The sequence below is a fragment of the Manacus candei genome, unplaced genomic scaffold (genome assembly GCF_025592945.1).
Source record: "Manacus candei isolate 608988 ecotype Guabito, Panama unplaced genomic scaffold, ASM2559294v1 h1tg000015l, whole genome shotgun sequence".
NCBI classification, from domain to species: domain Eukaryota; kingdom Metazoa; phylum Chordata; class Aves; order Passeriformes; family Pipridae; genus Manacus; species Manacus candei.
The window spans coordinates 5,281,645-5,309,259 of NW_026138063.1; the positions used below are offsets into that span (position 1 = coordinate 5,281,645).

The following is a 27,615-nucleotide window of genomic DNA, read 5'->3' on the forward strand; positions in this document are numbered from 1 at the left end:
GCGACCTGCGCTCGGTACCGCAACAAGCGCTGCCCGTCTGCCTGGCAACCTCCCACCACCAATGGGAGCGCGCTCAGTGTGAGCGGCAGGTGCAACGCCCAATCTGAGAGGGAGAGCTGCCCGAAAAGGGAGGGGAGGAGGCGGGACATGTCGCGGAGCTGGCGAATGAGATGGCGGTTTACAGAGGGGCGGGGGGGCCGGCAGCCAATGGGTGGCGCCGCGAGTGCGGCGGCTCGCTTTTTGAATTGGCGGCGGCCGCTCATGGCGGACTGCAGCGGGCGGTGCCGGCGGTGAGCTCGAACTCGAGCCCGGTGTGGGGGGCAGCGGTGGGTGCAGGCGGCCCGGGCAGGGCCGGTGTCCCGGGCACCTGTGAGGCCTCGGAGTCCCGGCGCCGCTCCGAGGCCCCTCAGGAGGTTCCCCGCGGGCGGAGCGGAGGCCCGGGCCCGCCGGCACCTGCCGTGAGAGCGGCTCGGGCACCTCCTGGGCGGCTCCTCGGGAGGGAAATGGCAGCTTGGGAGGTGTTTAATGTCCTGTTTTTGCTTTAACAAACGAGTTTTGGTGAGCGGGTGTTGTGTGGCCTTCAGGCTTCCTACAGGCTGTAGGGCGATGGTTTCTGTGCGATGCTGTGAGAACATTTCGTCTGCCTGCGTCCTGTAGTGATGGCGTTCTGACTTTCGCTCTTCAAGTGAAGGAAAACTGTTGTGTTCATGTCTCTGTGTGCTGTTTTTTTCTCCTTTGTGTCCTGGCACCTTCAGTCCTTAATTTTAGTGACCAGTGTAATGTTATTAGTTATTATGCAACCTTTAAAACAAGGAGTATTTTTTAAAGTACACCCAGAGGGAACCTCATAAATAAATTGGAAAAGCCATAAAGAAAATCACTGTGCAGCCCAAAATGTGGGCTTATCCCAAAGATACAATGAAGTTCTCTGTGAGTTTGTATACATGTTATTTGATATACCAATAACAGCATGACAGGAACTATACTGATGTGTCAGACTTTTAAGTAATAATCCCTAGGATTTAAGTTTAATTGTAGCCTTAACTGGAGGGTTTGTTTTTGTCTGAGTTCTGTTGGTAATCATTATTAACAATATGGTTTGAATCTTCCAAGATTATGTGTCCCTTTGCCCTTACTGCCAAAGACGTATTTGTACAGCAGTTCCTGGTGGTAACATTATAACCTGGACAGGTGATCCTAAAAGACTTTATGGTTAAGGTTGCTTTTTCCTCTTGCTCTGTCTTAAGCTGTTCTGAGATAAATGAGGTGGGTGACTGAGAGTTAATTAAAGAAACTTAATTCCTTGGAGCCTGCACAGCTGTGTGGGACCTCGAAATTGAAGCTAAGATGACAAATTTGATAACCGAATTTGCCTAGAATTATGATAGATTTGTAATGTTGACTTATTACTCATCACTGTATTAAGAACTTACTGGTGTTATGAAGACATGAATCCTTTCCAAGAGTCCCAAATGTGATCTCCTACACTCTGGAAGAGTTTTTACTATATTGCCATTATGCTAAAATGCCCATTGTTTTTTTTTTTTTTGTCTTCTGACTTACTTTGCTGTGTAATAGAATGGTCATTACACAACTTGAAAAATAGCATGTGCTGTTCTCCAGGGGTTTTCCTACCTCAAGAGTCCTCTTTCAGGCAGTGCTTTAATGTAGTATTTAGGTGCTTGCTGTGTTGCAACTTCAATTAGAGTGCTACAAAGGGTTATTGTGCTACAGCAGTTCAGCTGCAGTTGCTGGTGTGGATAACCTGTGATATCACTGTGCAAATATTGAAATCTAGGTATGTGATGAATCACAGGAAATGCAGCCTGTTGGCTTCACGTGCCAGAGAAAATGTGCTGCATGTTGGGCAGGTCTCTTAGAGCAAACTCTCTGGTACAAGATTCAGGTGGGTACCTGCACAAAATGTGAGAGGATTAAGAATTCTGCCTTTTCAGTGTGTGACAGGTTTGATAGGCAGGGAGAGCACAGATACTTTGTGTCTGTGAAAAGCTTCTTTATCTGACAGTGGATACTTCTACTATATTACAGTTAATGTAGAACAATAGACTAGACCATGCAGATAGACATGTATATGCTTATTAACTTTGTGGAGACTCTCATGCATTTTTATTTTTTCTCTAAGTAAATAGTACTGTTTTACTCTCTGGGTGCTCTTTTTTACCTGCAGTGTCTCTGGCCAGTTCACCTGAAAAATCAAATTTTAGCAAGATGCTTTGCCTGCCTTAATTCTTCTGCTAATGTTTCATTTCAGCAATGCTAATCTTGGTCTCAGCTTTAGCTTACAATAGTTTGCCACTGAAGGGAACAAATGCTTTTATTTTGTTGATGCTTTGTGGTTAAACGTTTTTAAATGAACACTAGTTAATGCTTCCCTGCTGTTTAGATCTGAAGTTACTCTGCAGCTCTCTGTGCAAATGAATTACAGAACCATTTCTGTAGCAGATGTGTTGTTGGTCCTTTATCAACTGTGTGGCTTCTGATGCTCTTTCAGAATTTCTCTATCAGTGTAAGTGGGAGTTCAGTAAGAGTCTGAATGTTTTGTTTTCTGAGGTCACTTCCAACTGCCTGAGTAATAGGACTCTTATTAATGAGCTTTTTGCAGTTTTAACTCAGTTTAGCCCCTCTGCCTTCCAGCTGTTGAAGAGAGAAGCAAGACATAATCATGGCTGACAACAGCACACTGGTGTCTGAGACTGGGAGGAGCCTCTTGGCTGATTCTTCTGTTCTTGATTCAAAAATTATAGAAACCTCCAAAGACAATGTGTTTCCTGGGTCTGTTTTGGATGTTGAAGGTAATGGGGGAAGCTTATTTTAAGACTGTAATGATTGATTACTTTGTAGGTATTTTGTAGTTTTGAAAAACCAAAAGGGCTTTGCTGAGCTCCAGAATTGTAGAGTAGCCAGAAGGGTGCTGATCTTTTCATCAACAAAGGGTATCCTTTCATCAACAAAGGGACTGTCTTATTTTTTTAACTCATCTTATAAAAATTCAGGGTTACAGCCCAAATCAAGCGAGTTTTCTGGCTGTTGAGCAGAAAGCTGTCAGTTCCATTTGATGCCTCTTCTGTGGAATAAATCATTCCAGGTGGCATTTTGACACCAGTGTTTGGAAACTAGAGCTGCTCTGTTGTGTACAGGTAGACAGATTAATAGGTATTATGAGGTAGACAGAGAGATTAATAGTCCTGAGCCTGAAATGAATTCAAAAGCAATTCTTGAAATTAATAAACCAACAACAGATATTTTTGTTTTCCTACAATGTAGTAGCCAAAATTTAGTGGAGGTTTTTTGGTGCAAATGACATGGAGGCAACACTTGTCCCTTCCTTCTAATATTTTGAAGGCTTGTTAATACATGGAGACAAAGAACAAAGATACCAACTATCTGTTTTCCAGCAAGTCTTGGTATCTAATTCTGCTGGAAGCATTAAGTCAGTAAGTTTTTGGGTTTGACTGTAAGGTAACTGGATGTAGATTACAGGATATTGTTTTGCCTCATACTAGAAAGTTTAGGCTGTAAGTCAATTGCGTGTACCTTAATTAAATTAAAGGACACACTTCTTGAGGTAACACTTATCGTCAGGCTTGTTCCTGATAAATAAAGTATCTTGACAGGATGCTGGCTGCCTGTATTCTTCTATATGTTATTGCTTGGTTTAGAATTAACATGGATTTTTCTATTAAACACAAATATTACTCTTGTTTCTCTATAAACAGAAGAAATGCCTCAAATAGAAACAAGAGTGGTTTTGGTTCAGGAAGCAGGGAAATGTGAGGAGCTTCTGAAAGCCTTGGAGGTATGTGGGTCTGAGATAAAACAGTTGCTGGAATGACATGTCATGCCTTTAGACTTCTGGTAACCATTTTGCTTCTGTACTAAATTCTCCTCTTCCACAGAGCATTAAGATAATGGAAGTACCTGTTATAAAGATAAAGAAAACTAGTCCTGATAAATCAGAAGAAAAATTAATAAAAAGTATTATCCATATGGTATGTCATGCAATTAAGCACATGTAATTGCATGCAGCATGTTCACTGGGACTGAAGTGTGCACACGCTTTAGTTTGGGCACAGTGGTCACAATAATTGCTAACGTTTCTCACGGTGTCACAGCACTTTTTTATAAACGCTTTCTTAAATATGGAGATAATACCTGCAGCTCTTACCTAGCGGTGTTTTTTAACAGGGGGATAGAACTATCCATGGAGACATCCAACTGCATGCTCTTATTCAGCCAATACATAAGTTTTTGCTATGAACTGACTTTGTAATTGTCAATTGACTTCTCTTTCAATTGAAAGCTGCATTTAAACTGAAGTACAAGAAATGCTTCTCCATCTCTTGATGTGAAAAACATTAAAAAAAAATTTAACTATTGTCTGAAATTGGAACGGACTAAATTTTTAGACCCCTTAAAATACCAAGCAGTGAACAAAATCTATTTCCATTCTTCTGGTGTTCTGCAGTGCAAAGCTTGCTGTTGCAAGTTGGGTGCTACTTTGTAGTAGCATCCCAAGGTACCTTAAGCTGTTCTGGCAGTCTGAAATTTCATTTATCTTTTGAGCTTAGGGATTTTCTTTCTATCTGGCTATTTCCAATCCTATATTATCAATGTGAACTGATACATAAACTACTAAAGCAACAGGAATTGCTTTAAGACATTCGATCTTAAAGCATTCAGCAGTTCATAGCTATTCTTGTGCTAGAGATATTCTTATGCATAATATTCTTGTGCATTCAGCTTTCACAAATCCTGAGTCTGCCTCTGAAATCTGAATCATACATTTTTCTAATGGGCCGAAGTAAAAATCATTTGAATTTTGACACTAGTGCAAGTCTACTGCCTGAATAATGCTTTCCCTTTCATCCCTGTGCATTAAGGAAATTAAAGTGCCCTATATAAAGACAGACACAATAGAAGAGCTTGGAGATTCCGATTCCCCAGAGTTTGAGACTGTCTTTGTTGTATCAGACTTCCAAGATTCCATCTTTCCCAACCTTTGCAAAGCCGACTGCCGTGTCATTGGACCGCCGGTCGTATTGCACTGTGCACAGAAGGGAGAGGTATGTGCTGGCTGGTGAAATCAGCTGAGTGTGCTCTGCTGCTGTGAGGTCTAAATATTAAGTGTTCAAAATAAAATCTCTCTTTACTAATCAATCATAAACATTCCTAGTGAGAGAATTTTAAGAAAAACCAAGTTTCCTATACTGTGTTAGAATATTTCATGTAGTGAGTAAGCACTGGCAGACAGTAAGGCTGCAGCTACTGCAGTAGTTGTGGGAGTTCTTGACCACCAGTTGAGATTGTGCTATTAGGAGAGGCAGCATACAACTGATTCTCCAGCAGACACTGTATATTTGCAAAAGCTGTCACACAGAGCAGATGGATTGGGGAGGAAATAAAAGGATGGAATGCTACCTGTGGAACTTGGGGATGCTCTAGTTACTTTATCAGAACACTGACAGGCCTGGAGCTGAGGTATAACTGAACACTTGGACTAGTGTCTGGTGCATTTTTAATGCTAGAGATAACGGTACTGTATTAAAGGTAATGTGAAAACTTTAAAGGGAGCAGTATGCTGTTGACTAATAAGCTTACTTTTTATTTCAGCCTTTACCTTTCTCCTGTCGTCCACTGTACTGTGCGAGTATGTTGAACTTGGTACTGTGCTTTACAGGATTCAGAAAGAAAGAAGAATTAGTAAGACTTTTTTTTTTTTTCCTTTGATTTGGTAAAACTATATTTCAAATTTCTTTTCAAAATACTCTTCTGTTCTATCACCCATAGGGTAAACCCTGACTTGAGCTTGTAGGGGGGGGAATATGGCTCCACGTCTTTGTTTAGGGTAAAGAAAATCCCAAAACAGAAACCTATGCTCAGTGTTAGTCAATTCTTGATCAAATTTAACTAACCCTTAATCAGCGAGGGAAACATGCTTCAAATCTATTATGTGTGAAAAGGTGAAGGCATTATGTGTGATGATCCTGAAAATACTGGTGGCTTGGACAGTCTTCTTCAAACAACATATCGAGGCTGTATTAAATGTTGAAATAAAAAGAGATGTTAATAGTTCTTTTGACATATCAACTGTATCTTATCCTACACAGGTTGTGAACAAGTTGTTTTAAGAACAGATCAGACATTTAATGTAACCTTTTGTAGCTTGCTTTGTAAACTACTTTTTATGCTGCTCTCAGTCTTCAAAAGATACTCAAAAACTTTCATCTTCATTTTTCAGGTTAAGCTGGTGACCTTGGTTCATCATATGGGTGGAATTATTCGAAGGGACTTCAGCTCAAAAGTTACACACCTGGTGGCGAACTCAACACATGGAGACAAATTCAGAGTATGTAAGCTTGAGTTCATGGAAACTTTTGGAATTTGGCTATTGTAGACTGAGTTTGTTAATTATACTTCAGCTCCTAAACTGCTGTTTTTTCCTGTACTAACAGCAATAACTTGTAATGGTGAGTTGATCTCCATCTGGTGTTGAGCTTTGGCATATTTTTCTCTCTGTTGGAGATCTAAATGACATAAATTGCCTGAATGCACAGGTTTGGAAATAGACAAGTATCATAAATAACAAGATTCAAAATGTTTAACTACTGATGTTACCAGTACTTAAAACACTGAGGAACAAGTGTTTATGTATCAACGTGTCTGTTTTTTTGTCTGTCCAAGCAATAAACTTCAAGGTAACTTGCAGTAAACTTTACTACTAACTTCTTTTAAAAATGATTTTTAACTCATGGATAAGGACTCAAGTCTTCTTTTATGTATAAATAGACATGAGTGTGCATTTTCTGGTATGAAAAGGGACTCCTTCAGGACATGTATGTTTGGTTTAGAAGAAAATAAATTTTAATATGTTTTTGTAGTGTCTGACTCTTGCCTCTCCCTTGTTTGAATTGTTAGGAGGCTGTTGCTTTTTCTTCTAGTTTCTTTTTAAACTTCCTGTTGGAAGAGAAGTCCTACTTTCTGTTCAAACACTCTTTTCTGCCAACTCAAAGGGAAAAAAGTGTGAAAACTCTCCAGTCTCTCAGTCATGACAGTTACCTTTGGAAGAGTCGCTTTCTCTTTGATAAAGCAGTCTGGGATGTTTGTCTTCATACAGAGTATCAAAAGCAGAAAAGAGATCCCATATTCCCCTGGAATAGAGATTTGATTTTGTGTTTTTGTGAGTGATGAAGGATATCAGACTAACAAAATGGTGCACTTTTGAGTAAGTGTCAAAAGAACTATTGATCTGATCTCTTACTTGGTGAATTCATACATTCTAGCTCTGAGGAGTGCAGTTAGATATAATTCTTGAAGGAGTATATTCACTTTTTGCAGTATCTGTCTTGAAAAGTAAAAGGAAGGTTACAAATTTTTCTTGACATGGGAAAGATTTAAATGGAAATACTTGGTACAACTTATGCTTTTCCTGTTTTGTAGATTGCTGTAAGCCTTGGTGTTCCTATCATGAAAACTGAATGGATTTATAAGGCCTGGGAGAAAAGAAATGAAATGTAGGTGTTTCTTTTCCTTCAGCCTTCACCTTGCATCCTGTTCACCTGCAGTGTGTGAGCTTCTGCTTGAATAGTGCCATAGCACTGATTTAGTGACTTTTTTGTGCATCCTTTTTCTTTCAGTGATTTCTGTGCGGCTGATGATGACTTTAGAAGTCGGTTCAAGGTTCCTCCCTTCCAAGATTGCATGTTAAGTTTCCTGGGATTCTCTGATGATGAGAAAGCTAACATGGAAGAAATGACAGAAATGCAAGGTTGTTTATGAAAATTGACCTGTGTGAAGAATGGGGTGGAGTTTATGATAATGATAGGTGCCACAGAACTATCAAGTGAGATACTAACTTGTAACAATAATATTTTTGCTCTTGCTAACTTACCTTTTTTTTTTTTTTTTAATCTAGGAGGACATTATTTACCTGTTGGTGATGAAAGATGTACACACTTAGTGGTTGAAGAAAGTACAGTAAAAGATCTTCCATTTGAACCTTTAGGAAAACTTTATGTTGTAAAGCAAGAGGTTAGTGCTGGAAATTCTTGAAAGAATCCTGCTGTGTAGTACTTTATGTGGTAAATGCAGACAAGTGGCTTATTCTGAAAAAATAACTCCTGTACCAACTGTGTTACTATTATATACTATTTTGAATATTTTAAACTTTGGGTGAAGCTCTGTAATGTGTTCTTAATGTGTGTTTTCTTTTTCCTTTAGTGGTTTTGGGGAAGCATTCAAATGGATGCCAGAGCTGGAGAGTCCATGTATTTATTTGAGAAGGTATGTTGAACTCTCTTCCACAATGTATTTGGTGGTAAAATTAGCATGCATGGTAGTATGTGTGGGGCCAGAGATCAGATGTTTTAGTGCAGCATTTAAGTTCCAGATAATCCATTAGAAATTTTATACATAGAATGATAATTTGGAAAAAACCTTTTTCTGCTTCCCAAAGGTGGGAAGTCAAACAAGATACTACTGTGGTTTTGAGTATAAAAAGGGGGGAAAAAACCCCAGACTTCACTCATTTTCCATCAGCTTCTCCTAAGAAGTTTCTTTTTGTGTTGTGTGCTGATCTCTGCAATTAACTTGTCTTTGCACTGAGTTGAACTGGACACAGTGGATAAAACCACTAAACTGAGTTTTCTTTTACTGCAGTCAGAGAGTCCTGACTTCAAGAAGTCCGTGTCTCTGCTTTCCCTGAACACTCCAAACAGCAACCGCAAAAGGCGCCGTTTGAAGGAGACTCTTGCACAGCTGACCAGGGAAACAGACGTGTCCCCGTTCCCTCCCCGGAAACGCCCCTCAGCTGAACACTCACTCTCCATTGGGTCCTTGCTGGATATTTCCAACACTCCAGAGTCGGGCACTACCAATGGAGGTAGAGCTAAAAACTGCCATTGCGACACAGAATGTTAAAGAGCTCTTGCATACAAGCAGAAATGGTAGTGGAAGGGAAGTCTTACAGGTTTTGCTAAAGATTTGCTGAGTAAATCCAGGCTTTTGCCTTTTCGAAGTGTGCAGGAAGAATTGGAGTGAAGAGTTCAGGCAGAGGCCTCTTGTCATCACAGTAAGCACATTCGTATCTGAAGGAAATGGTATAGACTTGATAAATAGGAAGTACAGTCCAGTGTTATTCCAAAATGCTTGAAATACTCTGCTGGAAGTCTGTAGCAAATAAGCAACATAGTCAACAGTAAATAATCTAAAATACTCTCCAGTAGGATACTCGGAGGAAGGAGGACAAAGATTCTTTTCTAAAGGAACTAAAGGGAAAATTCCTGCAGAGCCCACTCCTAGGTCTTTGAGATGTTTTGTTGAGGTAACACTGTTTGTGTCAGCAAACTGTCATGTTTAAAATTTCCCAGGAATATAAGTAATCAACTGGTTTTTAGTGAATGGACAAAGTTTTAATATCTCTGCATGTGGTTCTTGTGGAAGAGAGGAACTGCAGAATTTTAGATAAATCAAATACTAATACCCAAGTGTTTTAAAAAGCCCCAGTTCCATCACAGAGAGGAAGTATCTGGAGCTACTACTGCCTTAAAAAGGCAAAATTAAATCAAATAAGAACTCTTGATGAGGCACAACCTCTAAGTAATAATACAGAAGGAACTCAGGAAAGATCAGTCTTAGATGACACTAGCACTCTTATTACCCCTGGTATGGAGTTTTCTTCTAATCCAGCAGCAGCAGACAGTCTCAGAATGTGGTATTTTGGAAACAACAGGTAAGGTACTTATTTCATAGTAACTGTGACAGTAATGAACTTTGATATCCAAAAAAGTCAGTATAGATCTGTGAGGTCCAATACATAAATATGCATTTAAAACTTATGAACTGCTCTTTGGCTTTACCTCTTGTGTCTTTCCCCCACACATGAGATGTGTTTCATGCAAGGACTGATTTTAACAAAAGGTTTTGTGATACACACCTCATGCAAGGATGGTAGGCATCTGAGAGACAATTGTTCTCATGGCAAAGTGAAAGTAGGAAAGTACTTTTGCACGTAGTGTGTGGGTAAATAATGTTCAGCACCTAATCATCACTTCCTACTAAATGAAGTACTAATAATAGGGTCAAGTTATTGACCTGACCATAAATGGCTTATTAGTTTCAGTCTACTTTTGAGGAATAATATATTACTGTTGTTCTATAATTAAACTGTAATAAAGAAAGCCATTTTCTAGCAAGAGCCCTGATAACTATAGAATAATCTGTAAAATAGCCTTTTAAAAAAAACCAAACTTATCTTCACTTAAAAATTCTGAAATGTGTCTTTTCTTGTCTTCAAGGCTGAGCTTTTTTTAGGGACTTTTGTAATAAAGCTCTCTTTTCTTTTGGAATATCTCTTCATCAGAAACACCAAAATCCTGTGCAAGGCCTTCCAAAAACTCAACTCCTCTTCCACTAAAGCAGTCTGCAAGATGGCAGGTTGCAAAGGAATTGTATCAGACAGAAAGTAACTATGTTGATATTCTAACAACAATCATTCAGGTAAGCTGGTTTTAAAGCAAGTCCAGGTCAATTGTGATAAGACATCCAGTGTTCACATCAATTAGTGTTTTCAACTTGTGATCTCCAGGCTTTTGGGGGGGGGGCTTGGATGCATCAAAGGTTCGTAGAAAAATGACAATGTAAACAGTCTCATGTAATTTTTCAAACATAAAAATGTTTAGTGTCTGTTAATAATAGGAGTTGGAAAATGCAATTTCTAATCTGGCATCTGCAGTGGAATTGCAATTTGTATGGAAATTGCAAGTGTTGGGAAAATAGGATCTTCACAACTCAGATATTTTAGATATTAGTGAACAGAGACAGATGGCAGGGGGGAAAACCTTTTTTTAAAATTATTTCAAGAAGGGCATAATAGCAAACAGCTTACAGGAAGAGCTTAATTTCTTGAAAGTTTATTTTCATTGCAGCTGATTATCTGCTTAAAGAATGAGCCAAGATGTGTGTGAGTAGAAAAGGAGATGAAAGGGGCTTATGCTGTAGCAATATATCAAACTAGATGTTTGTATCTTAAAACCACTCCTCCATAACCCACTCTGGCTAAGTGGGGGCATCTCAAGTTTGTGACTGCAGGAAATTTTGATCTGGAAAGAAAACACTTGCTTTTATAACTTTCTAACACAGTGTTTGCCAGTGGGGAGGGCATTAATGTTTTTTCTCTTAATTCATCAGTTATTTCAAGTTCCGTTGGAGAAAGAAGGACAACTTGGGGGACCAATCCTTGCACAGGAAGAGATTAAGACCATATTCGGCAGCATTCCAGATATTCTTGATGTGCACACTAAAATCAAGGCAAGCTGCAACTTCTCCCCTGCAGGGGAGGCTTTCACAGAGACTTTTAATCTTTTCTGCATGTTTTCAGTTGCATCTGCTGGACAGGTGTAGATTCTACCTGGTGTTACATCCTGTTCAACCTATGGAATTACATGCAAATCCAAAGTATTCTTTAAGTTTTAATGCTTTTTTAAAAATATCTGAAGTCTGATATTATGTAACTAATACATTCATGAGCTGACTTCCCTTCTCCCCATTTCAATACCTTTTTCTGTAGGAGGTTTTCTGTAACTGATACAAAACTGGTCAAAAGGCCCAGTGGTATGAAATTGTAATCCGACTCACAAATGTTCAGGTACCTTTCTATTAAAGCTGTAAACAAGGACTCTTGGAAGGATAGCTAAATCTAGGCAATTAAAAAGAAAAAAACCCCAAAGCAACAACACAAAAATTTGGTGTTTTCCTTGGCTTTAAATATGTTTGCATAAGGAAACTTCTATTATTTGGTAGGAAATACTAATCCCTCCTTAAATGGCTTTGAGTCAATTGTCAGAAACTACCAGCCCATTAAACTGTCTTGTACTTCAACCTCTGAAAGAGTTGACCTGGTGGTACTGAGGCCTAACAAGAGCTCATTAGAATTCCCTAGATTTTTTTCTTGAGGGTTTATAGTTGGGTTTGGATTGCAAGTGCTCTCTGAAGCCATCTCTGGGTCCCACAATAGACTATGATGCAAATCTTCCTCAAATATGGATCCATAACATCTCTTTCAAATCGTGGCATATGTCTGTTCCTGGCTGCATTTCACGGTAGGCTTTTAAAATAGAGAGACTTGCAGACCTCCTGCAACTCAGTGGTTTGTTTGTGGGAGTTTTTTTGTTGGTTATTTTCCATCTACTGGGATCCAGTCTGGTTACTCACACTGGGTATTGATGTTTGCCCACTGAGACTGAGATGAAAATAGAACATGTGTGTCCATGTGCCAGGTGGGATTCACTGCAGCATGCACTCTAGGGAGAGTTGCTTAAGTGTAGTTGTGCTTTCCTTCATCCTTGGTGTCATAAAGATATGAGCAGCAACAAAACAATATTAATGATTAATCCTTTTCACTTAAGTTGAATCCTGAACCTTCAGCTGTGTCCTCCTGTCCCTGTTATTAACTGACAGAGAATAAGCTTGATCCTTATCAAGCTGATACAGGCTTAACAGCTTGGTCTCACTTTCCTTTACACCCCGGTGTAGCAAGTGAGGAGATTGATGCTAGTTCTATTTCAATCCTATGTTATGGACTTAAAAGTCCTAGATTAGTTGTGCACTCTTAATTAGAATTGGGTCAGCTGTCTTCTGTGTATCCTTTTTTAATATTCCTTTGGGATATGTTCTATTGTGTGTTGGATGCAGCAGTGTCATCCTGTTGCAGAGCTGGCTTGTGCTAATACACTGCCAGGCTCTACCTGCATTGATTTAGAACCATATATTCAGTAAGCGAGAGATTCTTGTTTTCAACCCTCAGTAGTCCGGAGGGGCTGAACGTGAAGTTGTACAGCTTTTAGGATTGTCCGTTTTGCCAGCATGAAAACTCACCTAATTGTATGTGTTTGGCAGAACACTGATCCTGTTCATCAACTTTATGCAGTTCATGCTCAGCTTGTTTTCTCCCCCCCCATTCCTGCATGTATTCTAGGAAGACCTGGAAGATCTTATGATAAATTGGACTGAAAGCAAAAGTATTGGTGATATCATTCTTAAATACGTAAGTTCCTGTTTCTTTTTTTTATACTTAGAACTATTATCTTGCCTTACAAACAATCCACTTGTAGGAGCCACCAAACACAAGAAAAGCACTACTGAGAAAAAACTCCAACTTGTATCATTGTATTTTTTGCTTAGCCTTTTCAGTTGAGTTAGATGATACACTGAAACTTGACCTGGACTGTATGTGTCTGTCTGCTGGTATGAGCAAACTACAAATAGCTACAGTTTGAGAACTATAATTTGCAACACTACAGACATGAGTTTTACTCAGACATTAAAAGGCACTTCCTGTACCCTCGGCTATCTACTGCCTCTGATCAATAATAAAGAACTAGGAAAATTACTTTTCAGGAAAACTTCTCATGTTCTTTCTTCAAGACTTGGAATGTGCAAGTGAATAAGGACTCCTTGTTTTGTCACGTACAGAATGTGTAGAACAGGAAAGCTCGTGTGGGACTGCATTTTAACATAAATAGTCTGCTAGGTATCTTGTGCTTTTGCTGACCTGATGATTTTGAGTTATATTGTGCTTGTCATTCAAAAGTTTTTAGTCTAAGGTATAGCTTCTGGTGGTTTGGTGTCTTCTAAAGGTGATTGCATTAACTGGAGAAAATACCTGTCTGAAACTTCCAAAATTCTCACCAAAAGCCTCTTGCTAGGTGAGAATCTGCTTTCCACTTAAGCTGCCCAGCAGCATCTAAGATTGTCACATGTATGCTTGATGCTTGTGAGAACAATCTGCATTTAATCAGCAGCACTGAATCTTGGGCATCTGGCATGCAAAAATGTCTTAACTTGTTCTGTGAGCGCGCATGGGTTTACAACACATTTTTTATTATTCTTTATTGAAATGTGCCTTTGAGCAGCTTTGTATGGCTCAGGGCATATGAGCATATGTACAATGCTGCATAATATGGAAAGCGGAGCCCTAACAGTTGTTTCTTTCAGTCAAAAGACTTGTTGAAAACATACCCTCCATTTGTGAATTTCTTTGAAATGAGCAAAGAGACTATTACAAGATGTGAAAAGCAGAAGCCAAGGTTTCATGCCTTTCTAAAGGTAAGTGCCTGCAGAACTAAGTCTATAAGTAGAACATGGGGACCATTACCATGTACTGCTTAATGCAGTAGATAGAAGAATGTGAAATTTTGAAAACTTGGAGGAATATGAACGTCTCTTGGTGACACAGGAATAGGAAGGATTTGAACTTCCATCTCTCAAGCTCCTCATAAAATTCTTTCATAAGAGGTCTGAGTTCCTCCTCTGTTAAACAGCTTTCAAGGTAGTTTGATTATATGCATTTGTTGCTGGAAACAGTTCCTCCAATGCACGCCTTCTCTTTTCTGTAAAGATAACTAGAGCTGCTGCTTTCACGGATTCTCTCTGTGTTTGCAAGACTTGTATTTCTGAAGTAGCTTTTAGCTTGCTTTGGGCAGCTGTGAAGCTCCAGAGAGGTAGAATCTCTCAGCATTCTTGTGATTAATGAACAGGAGCTGAGCAGTGGAGATCTAACAGGAAGATGATCTTCAAAGAAAGATGAGTCTTAAGACTAGAGCTCTTCAGATATGTGTGTACAGTTGATTAATAGTACAGTGTAGCTTTAACTCCTGTATCCAAAAGTCTCTCAAATAATCAAGTAATCAAACTGACAGATTTCAGCTTGTGTTTTCTGAGGGACTAGGAATTGCATCCCGAGTAATGACATCTAGAAGATGGGGAATGAATAAGAGAACAGACCATCCCCTGTCCCACTCCACATTAGCACCTGAAATGAGGACTAGGGGATTGATATGGACACTTTAAAACTAGACATACTGAGAACATAAACCATTGACCAGTTTTGAATATAATGTATTTTTTAACATTGTCTGTTAATGACTGTTTGTGGTAAACAATTCTCAAACTCGTACAGCAATGCTAATTTCAAGGAAGATAATGTTTCTCCTAACTCGTGCTTTTTTTGTGTGTGTCTGTAAGAATAATAATTAAAAAAAGGAAATAATTCTTACTTTCTGCCCATTCTTTTCCCCAGATAAATCAAGCTAAACCTGAGTGTGGCCGCCAAAGTCTAGCTGAACTCCTTATCCGTCCTGTTCAAAGGCTGCCCAGTGTTGCTCTACTACTAAATGGTAATCTAGTGATGTAATTTTTATTAATTTGTCTGTGAAGGTGTTAAAACTGAGATAATGTCTACTTTTTGTCATTATTAGCAACTGCTTTTCTTGTATAAAACAAGTGTGATTATGTGACTTAATCATGCTTGCTGGTAGTCAGTGAGACCCACTACTGCAGAAAGCATTCCCTTGACTAAATTCCATTCGTTCACATATTTGTGTGATATATTGATACAGGTAAAGGAAGAGTTTACATTGACAAAAATTCTGTCTCTTCAAACAAGTATATAATTGAGATTCAAACGAAACTAATATAAACTAGAGAGCAATTGATATTGACAATGCTTACAGTTTCATATATTCTACCTAGTATCAGCCACTTGCTGTAATAATGATTAAGTTAATAAAAATAATAACAAAAAATCCACACCATCACCCTTTGCTTCAGGTAGAAAGACTTCTATGCTTGTCTCTGCACTTCAACTTGATCTTTTTTTATTTTGAATAGCTTAATGGTTTCGTTTTTGTATTGTATATAGTTTTTTTTCTTAATGAGATGTCAAGACAATTGCTTCTCAGCCTAGTTCCCCACTTCATTGGAGCTATTTGGTCTTCAGGATAGATGTGATTTCTTCAGTCATTTTATTTGACTTACAGTTTAAACCTGAGTTTTTCTTATTTCTTTTCAGGCACTTGTAACGTGGGAGGAGTTCTTATTTGTTTCTTTTTTCTTTAATTGTAGATATTAAGAAACATACAGCAGAAGAGAACCCAGATAAAATAACTCTAGAGAGAGCTATTGAATCATTAAAGGAAGTGATGACGTAAGTTGTGCTCATTCTATAGAAACACGCTGTTACGCATTTTGATATCTCTGTTCCTTCTAAATTGCTGTTAATGTTTTGTTGCCATAAGTAACACTAAGTAAATATAACTGTATTTGTTCTTCAGCCTCCCTTTGGCCCCTGTTGTTACTTTGGTGTTCTGTGCCAGAGCTCTGTAGGAGTCTGATGTTGTTACTCAGCACTTGTACCTGAACCTCTGCTGACTCCCTGCCTCAGATGGGAGCTGAACCTCGCGAGTCCTCTGTTCTGTTCCAACTCTTATTTCTATCTGTTCCCTCCAGAATGGAAGAGAAGGGTTTTGTCTTTACATCTTACTTCTCTGCGTGTATCCCCTGAAAGGACACGCTATTGGTGGGAGATTAATTTCTCCTCTAGTCCTGTATTAGCTCTTCTTGGCACTGTTCCATGAATTAATTAGCTTAAAGCTGAAGTTGTTCAGATTAAGTCTCGCTTCTTCTGAAGTACAGTCTACATCTCCAGAAGTGAGACCTCCTGTATTAATTGGGTAAATGTACAGTTTTAACTACAACAACTTTTAAATTGCAATTATTCTTACATCTGCTGCTTGGTGAACTGCAGTCCTGTTTGGGGGGATAAAATGCAGGCTGCAAAGAACTGCATTGTATCAGTCTCTAGTTCAAATTTTATAGGACATGGGAGGGGAATTCTATATTAACTGGATGGTCAGCTGCTGGTAATGTGACAAGAACAGTGTTGTAGGTCTGAAGTTTCCTCTGTGCTTACGTGTGGCATTTGGGCAAGTGTGGCTGATTTTGTTTTTTTCAGTGCTGCTGTGTAAACTATCTCTGAATGTTTAGCTTTATTAACTTTTTTACTTTTGTATGTCTTAAATGCAGTACATTCACTTACTGTTGCTTGATATTGAAGATAAATATAATATGCTTTCCTTAGGCATATTAATGAAGACAAAAGAAAAACAGAGGCACAAAGGCAGTTCTTTGACGTTGTTTATGAAGTTGATGGATGTCCTGTAAGTAACTTCTCTGAAGCTGCAAACCCGTGAAATGACCACACACTTCTTTGCTCCCTTTGTGAAAGTGGGTGAGGTTACACTGCAGTGGTGCTGGTTTAAACAGATTTCCAGTGTTAAGCTGTAAGCATGCAGTAATCCAGCCCTTGAACTAAGTGCTTAATGAGATTTTTGCTTGTGTCACTCAGGCCAATCTCTTGTCCTCTCACCGAAGCTTAGTTCAGCGTTTGGAAACCATAGCACTTGGTGATGACCTCTGTGACAGGGGAGAACAGGTCACACTCTTTCTGTTCAACGACTGCCTAGAGGTAAGATGATGGTATAAGTACCTCTCATGAACTGAGTTATAAAAGGCTTGACACTTCACATGAATATAAATAAGTAAAATTTAAGAACCTTTGAAGTAGAAGTCACAGATTACTGATAGTTTAACCTGTGCCTTTCCATTAGCAATTGTATAAGCCAACACAAGTAGCTAGTCATGTGTGAATGGTTGAAAGGTGTTAATGTAGCCTTTAATGTCTTGCAACCAGAGCAAAAATATAAAAGCAGCTTAATATGTGAAGAAATAAATGGTTATCTGAATAGGACTTTGAATAGTACCAATGGATGAAAAAGTGCTGGAGTCCTTGGCTCAGCAGATTGTTTGTCTTTTTAGTCATATTTAATGGAAGTAAATAGTGGGCCTCTGGCATAGATCTGTCTGTGCTTGGGCTACTAAAAAAAAAAATCAAGATATTAAATGCCTTAGACTGAAAATCCTAGTCTTCTAATAGGAAGAACTAGAGGGAAAAGTAATCTAACTGGGTTTTGGAGACTCATGTGGAAAAACTTGAAGTTGTAAAGGACACCTTATGAAAGTTCTTGTTACTATCTACAGCAGAACATTGTCTTCATAGAAGACCAACTCTAAAATAATTCAAAATTAGTGCTGTATTAAACAGCACTTGAAGACAAAAGCCTGTTGTAGTGACCAGTGAGGAACTCTTCCTGGGAGTCAAGTTGACTCAGCTTCATTGCTTTTTGTAAGGGAAGGAAAGGAAAATAAACCCCCTTTTATTAAAGCTTCTTGGCTTGTCTCTTGTACAAGAGACAAGCAACTGAAGATGCCTTACTTTATCACACAGGTATCTTGCATGTTTTTTTATGTGAGCTAAAAAATGACCAACCTCCACCACAAAGCCCACTCAATGTCTGCATGCATAAGTAACAGATGTTTCTAGAACATAACACATCACATCTTAAAATGGTTCATGCATATAGATGTTGTCTCTTCTGTTTAAATCTAGACTTCCTTGTGCTAGATTTCAAAGGGCCCTTATTTGTTATGCAGGGTAGAATAGAGGTCTGTAGTGCAAAATTATTTCCCCTCTAGATATTTTTTTTAAATTTATTTTATTTTTCAGCTGAGTGGGTTGATGTTAAGTAACAAATATTGTCGGTCACTTGAACTGTAGACAGCGAATAGTGAGATAAGTGAGTTTCTTTAATATTTATGTGGTAAATAGAGTAAAATAATCTTTAGAATATTCTCAGTAGCAAGATTTTCTGTGCCTTCCTGTATAGTAGAAGGTAAAAGAATAAAAAAAGGAAGCAATGCCAAGAGATCTTCCAGCTCTGACTCCTTCTCTTCTATTTAACTGCAGATCGCGAGGAAACGGCATAAAGTCATTGGAGCTTTCAAGAGTCCACATGGCCACACAAGGCCTCCTGCATCTCTCAAGCATGTTGTTCTCATGCCCCTCTCCCAGATCAAGAAGGTCCTGGACATTAGAGAGACGGAAGGTCTGTGTGTTTTGAAGTGCTGTGGTAGCTAATGAAAATTATTTCAGAGTATGAAGGATGAAGCTCAGCTGCTGTGGGATAGAATGCAGGTGTATTTGTTGTATGGTATGTTATGTATGTGATTTTAGTAAAGCTTCTCTTTGAAGTTCTGTGTGAGCTTGAGAATTTCTTGCACTGATACCTTTTGGCTTTTCAAGAATCACTGCAACTGAATTTGGCAGATGGCCTTAGAGTAAGCCAACCAAATGGCAGGGTGAGTTAAACAGTTAAATGCTTGACAGCTCTGGATTTACAAAACAGAAACCCAAACTCCAGCCCAGAGCATTAGATTGGCCAGAGACAAGTGCTGTTGGTGTGAAACCAGATTTTCATTTAACTAATGCTGATAATGCTCAGGGGGAGCTGTGCTTGGCATCTTAAAAGGTAGAATTAGATGACTTGATTTCTCTGTTTGCTTTGCCATCCTGCTCCAGCCTTGAATAGAGACTTACAAAGAAGCCTAGTCAGACCAGTTTCTAGATCTATATCCTAGAAAGAAAGATTCAGTGTTTCACTGTAAGTGATGATATGCATGTCATGTGTTCTGCTTTGTGTTCTCTGAAGCACCTGGACATAGAAACCCAACTAAAAGAAACTGCAAAGACGGTAGGTAGTAAACACGAGGCTGCTTAGTCTGCAGTCTAGAGTAGGCAGATTTTTTTTGAGAATAAACTGTTGCATGAACAGTTGATTGCAGACTCTTGATGATGGCTATGGACAGAGCTCTGTGCTCTTGCAAGAGATACAACAGCTGTTGTGTAAATAAAGACAAAATTATTGCACCAAATAACACTGTCTGTACCTCCAGCTCCTGGCAGATGGATCAACCCTTCTGAAGGTTCTTTCCTAAATTATGTGAAAATTTATTATTCTCTGTCTTAACCCCCTGCTTTTTTTCATAAACTGTAGACTGCCAGAAAGCTTTTGCCTTGGTTGTGCGGCCACCTACAGAACTCAACAACAAGCTGCTCAGTTTCCAGATGACAACTGAAGAGCCTCGCAAGGAGGACTGGCTGAAGACGTTGTGTCGGCACGTGGCCAACACTATTTGCAAAGCAGATGCAGTAAGTGCTCCGGAATCATGTTGCTGACTGGAAATATTTTTCTCTTTTTGGTTTTAAGCACATGAAGCTGAAGAGTGTAATAGTGGACATGCTTGAGGTGAAGTAGAGCAGAAAACATTAGCATGTCTGCAGTTGAGTGGTTAAAGGGTGGATAAGGAAAAACAGCCTGGAAGTTAGTTTCTGCAGGAGCTAGTAAGTACTTAAAAATCAAGAATCATACCCTTTCACCATCACAAATTAATTATAAATAATTTAAACTCTACACTGTAGACCTAATGAGTTGTATTCAGCTTTCTTCTATCACAGCTATGTTTCAATTTACAATCCCAGCATTATGAATCATTTGGTTTGGTTTAACTGTGAGTTAGATTGAGTTCTTTGTTCTGCACCTTATCTGTATGAGCACTGTAATATAAAGAGACATGAAGCATCTCCCTCCTATAGACAGAAGCCTACAACCTTAAAGCAAGGAAATAAAGAAAACAATGAAATAAAGGAGACACTGACCTCATCACATTTTTAGAAGTTCAGTGCGTGGGCTTTCCACAGCCAGAAAACCACTGATTTGAAGACAAGACCCTCACCAATTAGGGCAAGAGGCTTTCAGCTGATGTTTTAATTATGTAAAAGTCTATGCATATCAGTCATCTAAATTTGCTGAAAATGTGTGCAGTACATATAACTGAAACTACTTGGCTTAGACTAGAAATGGTTTATGTTCTGCAGTGTACTCTTACGTTACAATATTTGGTTGTGATTTTTAAAGACATTCTTGTTGCAGGAAAGGTAACTAAGTAATGAAAACAGTTTTAGTTTGTCTTGTGATCTAGGGACTTAGGAATAAGAGACTTGGCTTTGTGGTTTTCCTTCCTTTTTAGGTACTGAGTAGTAAAAGTACTGATTTTAAAGTGTTAAATTACTTAAATCTGTTAGTTGCCTGTCTTCAGTCTCTTGTGTTAGATATAACTTGGATTTTTTAATAGAAATTAAATCTTTATGTAATAAATGTATCATTCCCTAAGACATTCAGAATCATATGCTGACAAATTGTAACCTACTATGCTGAATCCATTAGTTATAATTTCTGTAACTACTGCTTTGTACCAGCTATATAATACTTTCTTGCTGATTTCAATGTCAAACTGAGCTTCAATTTAAGCACTTTTGCCTGGTTTTAAAAAGTTATATAGCATCATGTGAGAGTGAAATAACATTGACTTTGCCACCTGGTGGCAGCAAAGGCTTTGACTACTCTTTTTTTAGACCCTGGGAATAACCACACAGCTGTTGTCTGGGGTACTTTTGAAATTTTATGTAAACTATGTTTTCTCAAAATATAGACACAAAACAGCAAAAAAAAAATCACCCTAGCAACTTCCCACTCCCATTTGTGCTTCCCCTGCCCCTCAAGTTTTGTAAGTAGGTACCCAAAGATTGCTTTGCACTTGCTGGAGTTCAGGAATGAGGCATGAAAAAAACTCCAAAACTTCTGGCTATTCTGCAGCATGTATTGCCCTTAAGCTGAAAGACTTAATGTTTGACAGCTGGAGCTATCAAGATTTCACTTCAGAAGTGTGCTAGATGTGTCAGTGAAACAAACTGGTGTAAGCTCCCTAGGGATGCTCCAGAACTACTACTGCCTTTAATTTGATCAACCCTGGACTTGAAACTGAATCAGGCAAACTAAATGTAAAACTACTGATGAATTGGTTTCACAAACTGATTGCACCAGCAGTTTATCTAATGAAATGTCTTGAAGACAAATAGTTGCTGAACTGTATATGAAAAGTTAAATATGGAGGAATATGGCAATTAAAACTTCTAAATCTGATCTAATGAACTGGAAAATTATATTTTGACAAATGCTGATGTTTGACCATTAAGACTGTTTTTGTCTACAGGAAAATCTCATTTACACTGCTGACCCTGACTCAGTTGAAGTAAATACTAAAGATATGGACAGTACTTTGAGCAGAGCATCCAGGGCAATAAAGAAAACATCCAAAAAGGTAAGATACTATACAGATGGATACTATAAAGCCAAATTAGTCAGAGACTTGTGCTAGTATTCCTATTTTAAGTGTTTTGCAGTGCTTACAGTAGTGACATGAAAAACTTAATCTGAACTAAAATTCTTAAGTATAAGCTCCTTAAAGAAAGGAGGTGAGAGTGTTTAAGGTTTTGGAATATCTGTATATGGTCTTAAGTATTACAGTCATAAGTATTATGTAGTAATTTTTGAGTCCGTTGTGGAACTTATTCTGTTTAATACTTCAAATCTTTAAAAAAAAATACAAAATGGAGAGAAACTTGAAGGAGGGGGGCCTGACTTTGCAGGACCAAGGGATGTGGGGAAGCCTAGCTGACTAGATCTTATTTTGACTTCTCCCTCAATCTCTGCTCTACTGTCCCCCTGCCATGTTCTCATATTTGGACAGAGTGAGAAGAGCAAGGATGATGTGGAGCCTTTCAAAGCCAGACCACTTTGGGCGTGTGTGTTTGGCAGTGTGATACAGTCACGTTAACGTTTGATACACATCCTGTGGATGGTCAAGATTCGATTAGTAGCCTGTATGGTAGTAGTCATTACAGCCTGCTTTTGGTCAGTGTGTAACTGCTTGTCAAACTCCTCAGGTTACAAGAGCGTTCTCTTTCTCAAAAACACCTAAGCGAGCTCTCCGAAGGGCTTTGATGTCCCACAGTGCCACAGAGGGAAGGAGTCCCAGCTCAGCTAACGAGGGTTACATCGGCAGCCGCCTGACGAGCACGTCGTCGTTAGCGGTGAGTGACTTGGCTGGGCAGGCCAAAGAAGTCACCTTTTTAAGATCACAGGTATTTAATGTCTGGTGCTGATCTTTCTTGAACAACTTCAAGATCCACAGTGGGGGGGAAAAAAAACGTTAATTTTATCTACATTCATAGATGTTTTATTTTCAAGAGCTCTTTAATGAGAAGTCTTACATGCTGAAAAGGCAGAAAACTCTACTGGATGGACTAGAAACTGGGAAGAGCCACGTATAATTAAGCTGAAAAACCCCACCAATCTCTTTTGCCAAGGAATGGAATATGTTCCCTCTCCTGAGAGTGAGAAAGTTTCAACTCAGTGTCTTATGTTGGTTCATGCTTTTGATTTTGAACACTGTGTAAAATGTGGTGTACAACCCTGAATGACATGTTGAACATTTCAATCAAAGTAGTGAGATGACAGACATCTTGTGGAAAAAAAAACAAACAACAAACCCAAAAAACCAAACAACTGGAAAGGGTTGTTTGTAAGGGTAGAGAAATACAGATGCTGCAGTGTACAAGTTTTTAAAAAGTTGAGGGAATTATCTCCTTATATATATTTAAGAAAACTCGGTAAAATAATATATTGCTCTACATAATGCAACTCTTCTGCTATGCCTCGTTGCCTGTTGCAGCTTTCTTCTGCTACATTAGACCAAACTCAATTTTCCAGTATAATCTAGTAAAGCAGACTAGGTGTGGAGGACTTTTTCATCATCTTTGCTTTTATTTTAGTGTTTGAGTAAATCTGATGAGTAAACACCTACTTTGTATTTTGTAGGATGAGGGGCCAAGAAAGGGAAATCCTGTTCGTCTTTCTACCTGCCTAATATGTCAATACCTTAATATTGAGATAATTCAGTATGTTTGAGTGTCCATTAAATTGTACAGCATAAAGATATTGCCCTGCTCCCCCACATGAGAAAATAGGAATTAATAAGGGAGGAAGGATCACAGTGGACTCCCTTGCTTTAGAGGAAATAAAGAAAACCACCAGTGGGGCTATAGCCCAGTTCTCTGGAGAGAGATTTTTCTCTTTTTATTATGATTATGCCAACAATTGTTTTTGCATTCTAATTGTCTTCATTTTGATACAGCACCGTATCTGTTCTTATGAATTTGCAAGTAATGTACTTTTATCTTTGTGTATGTCTACCCTAGACAAAAGTACTTCTTTCCCACAAAATTATAGAAACTTACAGTAGTAAAACTATGTTCCTGTTCCAGTTTATTCCCACAGTTCTTGGACCTTTGTGGTATTAAGCTGCAGCTTGGCAGTAGGTCATGTGTTGTGTTGTTGTGTTTTGTTTTTTTTTTTTTAACCAATTCCACACGCCACTGAACTTGCATAAAGCCTTTTTGGTTGAATGATAAGATTGAGGGGACAAGGGGTTTGGATTCCAGCCCCTCAAGTTGGAATACCAATGCAGTTGTTGAGTAAGAAACTAAATCCTGGCCTGTGCTTATGTGGAAATTTTTTGGTGTAGAAAGAATGATAGAGTAAAAATATCAATAAAGATTGGATGCTTGTTATTTTTCTTGTTTGGACTAACCCTTGAACCTCTTCCTAATTGTAGATTGCTCGTTCATCTTCTACGTGCAGCCTAAATGGATCTGTCAAATGTGCTGTTCATGTTCATCGCTCCAATTCTGTTGATTGGAGCTCTCAAAATTCCAAGCCTCGACCTGTGCTGTGTCCTGGCTCTCCAAATATTCATCTTTCAAATGCTGCACAAGAAAAAGCCTCTTCCAACTTGGAAAGCTTAAATGGCCATACCTTGGACAGACGATGTCCTATGCCCATTATTACTACCACTTGTGCTGATGCTGGAGATAATAACCAGTATGGTGCTGAAAAATTGTGTACGTCAGATCCTGACTGAAGTGAGCAAGAGATCTTGATTCCTCTAAATTAAGAGAGCACGGTACAGTTGTAGAACTCTGGAAGCCACAGGGTGCTTTAAATGGTGTTGGGCTCTTCTCTGACACGTCCTAATGCACGTGGTTGGAGTCAACACTCACACGTGGTGTAATTCTCTTTTTGGTTCTGGGTGTAAACTTTATTCTTTCACAAATCCTTTTAAATCTATTTTTTCTGTGTTTTTTTTTTTTTTTAATTTATCTACAATTGAATTGTAGATCAATTCAATTCAGTTCAGTTGTCCAAGTTGCAGTGTAGTTCATTAGCCAGAGTTCTGAGGACTTTAACTTGGTTGCAGGGAAGTTTTGAGCAGCTCATTTTACCTGTGGCGAAAGCCTTATCTATAAATACAAAAGATATCTGGTATAAAATACTTGAGAGTCTAATAAGAGCTGTTCTATAAAGAGGAGTTTAGGATCTTATTTTCAAATATTCCCTAGGAGTGCAAATAGAAGACATACCATAAATAGGCATAAGACTTGTTCATAGTGAAGTGGTATATCCTTACCTGCCCCAAATATCCCTATTTAAAAGATTCTTGAAGCACGCAAGTGCACGAGCTGCTTAACTACTGTGACCTGTTGATATGCTGAAAAGCTTGGCTGTGCTGTAAAGAGCAACAGAGCATTGCTTGTGGAAGTATCTTGAGGTCTAATGTGATAAGAATATAAAATCTCAGCTAATCCAAAGAGGTTTACTTTTAGTGCTACATATTGATGTGTTGTTTTCACTGTAATTTTAAGTGTCAAAAGCAGCTTATTCTCCCAGCATCAGGAAAGTCAGCTTTTTGCCTGGTATGTGCCCATCCAGGCATAGCTAAAGCAAGCTTTGACAAATCTTTGTGGTATCTATTGCCTTCTGCAGCCAAGAAGACGTGTGTTCAGCATCTCATCTGGGACTCAGAGCTGATGATAACACAGAAAGTTGTAGGATCTAAGGGGAGCTCTGTTTCTCTAAGAGATTATCATAATGTATCTTGCCTTCAATTTGGAGGGAGATTATTATTGCAAAAAGATTGATGCAGGATGTATGCTAATACTTAGTTAACAGCTACTCTTCAAAAACATGTTCTTGCATTCCAAATCTCTCAAGGCTGATAACAAGGAAAAAATCTTTCTTGCACAGTTTTTAAAACGTGTTCAACTTTTCTAACCCTAGAAATGCTGAATTGTTAAGTTCAAAAGCTGCTGATCTTTAAGGTCTTCTGCACTCACCTATTCCTTGTATGATGTATCAAGGCTGAGAAACGACTACTGCACTATTGACATTGGCTAATAAATGATCAGTAACTTTTTTTTTTCCTCTCCAACAGGGTATTCCTTCTCCTTCCTTGGTCAGCCTTCCCTCAATCTTTGAAAGGAGGAGTCACACATTAAGCCGATCAACAACCCACTTGATATGAAGCAGGTTGAAAAGACACTGCTGTGTGGAAGTGACTGACAAGCAGCTGGCTGGTCACTGACCTGTTACTGACATTAATGGTACCTTAGTCATTAGCACTTAGCCATGATTAGCAAAATGTTAGATAACACTAAGTTAATCACAAGGGGTTTTAGTTGTATTGAAGCAGATCAGCTGATCAGTGGAATAAGTGACTTGGCCTTCATTTAAACTCAGTGTTCCCTTGCACAAATTTATTTTCTCACCAACATAACTGAAACACTTTCATCTGTGGAAATTGTCCCCTCTAGGCAATAAACTGGTTTGTCAGATTTTGAAATGAAGATGATGATCACATAATTTACTGCTAGTTGGGATGACTCTTATGCTTGCCTAACTTCATCAATTGGCAGAGCACTCTAATATTTGAATTGTGGATTTCTTAAATGGAGATGCATTATGAAGTACCTGACCTTTCAAGTATGACAGTTAACCTGTTGTACAGCTGCTTATTCCAGATATTTTATAAATGTAGTTGTTTATAATTAAATAGAATTGAGTTCTGTGATTATGGTCTCCTGCAGCCTCACTGTCACGCAGTGATATGAACAGGAAGTTTAAAGGCAATGAGGAGCTTTGACCACCAAAACTGATTAATTGAATTCTTTTTAATTGCTTTGAAGTAGAAGTCTGAGGAAAAGAATTACACTCCCTTGTACTAGGGCTGTTAAAAAACCAAACCCCCAAGCCCCGCACCTTCCCCATAGTTGGTTGATGAATCATTATTTAATGCATGGGATTATTGGTGTGACATTGTAACTTGAGGGTCCAATTCTGGTGTGTCAAATTTCAGGTGTAGTACTCCTAAGGCTTTTACCTGGCTTTCTCCTGTATTTATGTCTTCCTTCAAAACTGTATGTTCACCTCTTTCATCTCTGAACAGTTTGTACAATGCAATGCTATCCCCAGAACTATCTAAATATGTATATTTCTGCATTTCATTAACAGTTCAACTGTCGGTATTAGCAGGAGTTCACAGCTTCTGGTTGCTTTTTAACCACCTGTGTTTTGTCTTGTATCTATATGTAACTAGTGATGCTTCTGAATGTGTCAGACTGCACTGTTTTTTATATCTCTTTTTGCCAATCTAAGCAATGTAAATAAAACTGTTTAAAATAACACTGCTTCTGGCTTTGCTAAACAGGCTTTTGTGAAAGTTTACTTTTTTTTACATGGAAAAAAAAAAGCAAAGCATCTGATTATCTATATAGCTATTCCTAATAAAGTATACCACTTTTTATTTTGTTTCTTTTAATATATTCACATTTCTCCCCTGGCTATGTGTATCCATGGGGGATTTTTTGTCCTTATCCACTCAAAATAAGCACCTGAGCTAAATATGCAGTGACACATGATAAAGTGGCTCTAGAAAATAAGCTATTCAATAAATACTATGCTAAAAATCAACAACAGTCCTTGATTTCTGCTTCTTTCAGTATTTTTTGGAATAACCTTTCGTTCACTTACCTCTGTGCTACAGAGTCACCCAGCACAGGCTCAGCATAGGGAATTGTTTTCATTTAGAAAGAATGGAATTTTGGAAGAGGAGGTCAAAAGATTGTCTTTA

The 27,615-nt window shown here is 38.6% G+C and overlaps 1 protein-coding gene across 3 annotated transcripts; it reads left to right on the forward strand.

The window, feature by feature from the left end:
* Positions 1 to 27,454, forward strand: ECT2 (epithelial cell transforming 2). Of its 3 annotated transcripts, XM_051781701.1 has the most exons (25): positions 182 to 290; positions 2,656 to 2,813; positions 3,738 to 3,817; positions 3,918 to 4,010; positions 4,902 to 5,084; positions 5,632 to 5,721; positions 6,260 to 6,367; positions 7,459 to 7,532; positions 7,656 to 7,786; positions 7,934 to 8,049; positions 8,239 to 8,301; positions 8,677 to 8,899; positions 10,379 to 10,515; positions 11,206 to 11,325; positions 12,992 to 13,060; positions 14,011 to 14,121; positions 15,095 to 15,191; positions 15,919 to 16,000; positions 16,934 to 17,012; positions 17,201 to 17,320; positions 18,659 to 18,797; positions 19,746 to 19,900; positions 21,802 to 21,909; positions 22,535 to 22,681; positions 24,265 to 25,899. In XM_051781701.1, the coding sequence occupies exons 2-25, from the start codon at positions 2,684 to 2,686 to the stop codon at positions 24,568 to 24,570; spliced, it is 2,961 nt and encodes a 986-aa protein (XP_051637661.1). In that variant the 5' UTR covers positions 182 to 290; positions 2,656 to 2,683; the 3' UTR covers positions 24,571 to 25,899. The 3 variants fall into 3 exon arrangements, with proteins under 3 accessions (XP_051637663.1, XP_051637662.1, XP_051637661.1); XM_051781703.1 differs by lacking the exons at positions 182 to 290; positions 3,918 to 4,010; positions 24,265 to 25,899 and adding exons at positions 1 to 78; positions 25,921 to 27,454; XM_051781702.1 differs by lacking the exons at positions 182 to 290; positions 3,918 to 4,010 and adding an exon at positions 1 to 78 and having other exon boundaries at positions 24,265 to 25,898.
* Positions 27,455 to 27,615: the final 161 nt, after the last annotated feature.

Excerpts from the sequence above, each read along its gene's own strand:
- ECT2 (XM_051781701.1), top strand. The coding sequence starts at position 2,684 with ATGGCTGACAACAGCACACTGGTGTCTGAGACTGGGAGGAGCCTCTTG. Across the intron at positions 7,787-7,933 it reads AGAAATGACAGAAATGCAAG|GAGGACATTATTTACCTGTT; the intron begins GTTGTTTATGAA and ends TTTTTAATCTAG. Across the intron at positions 18,798-19,745 it reads GGACATTAGAGAGACGGAAG|ACTGCCAGAAAGCTTTTGCC; the intron begins GTCTGTGTGTTT and ends CATAAACTGTAG.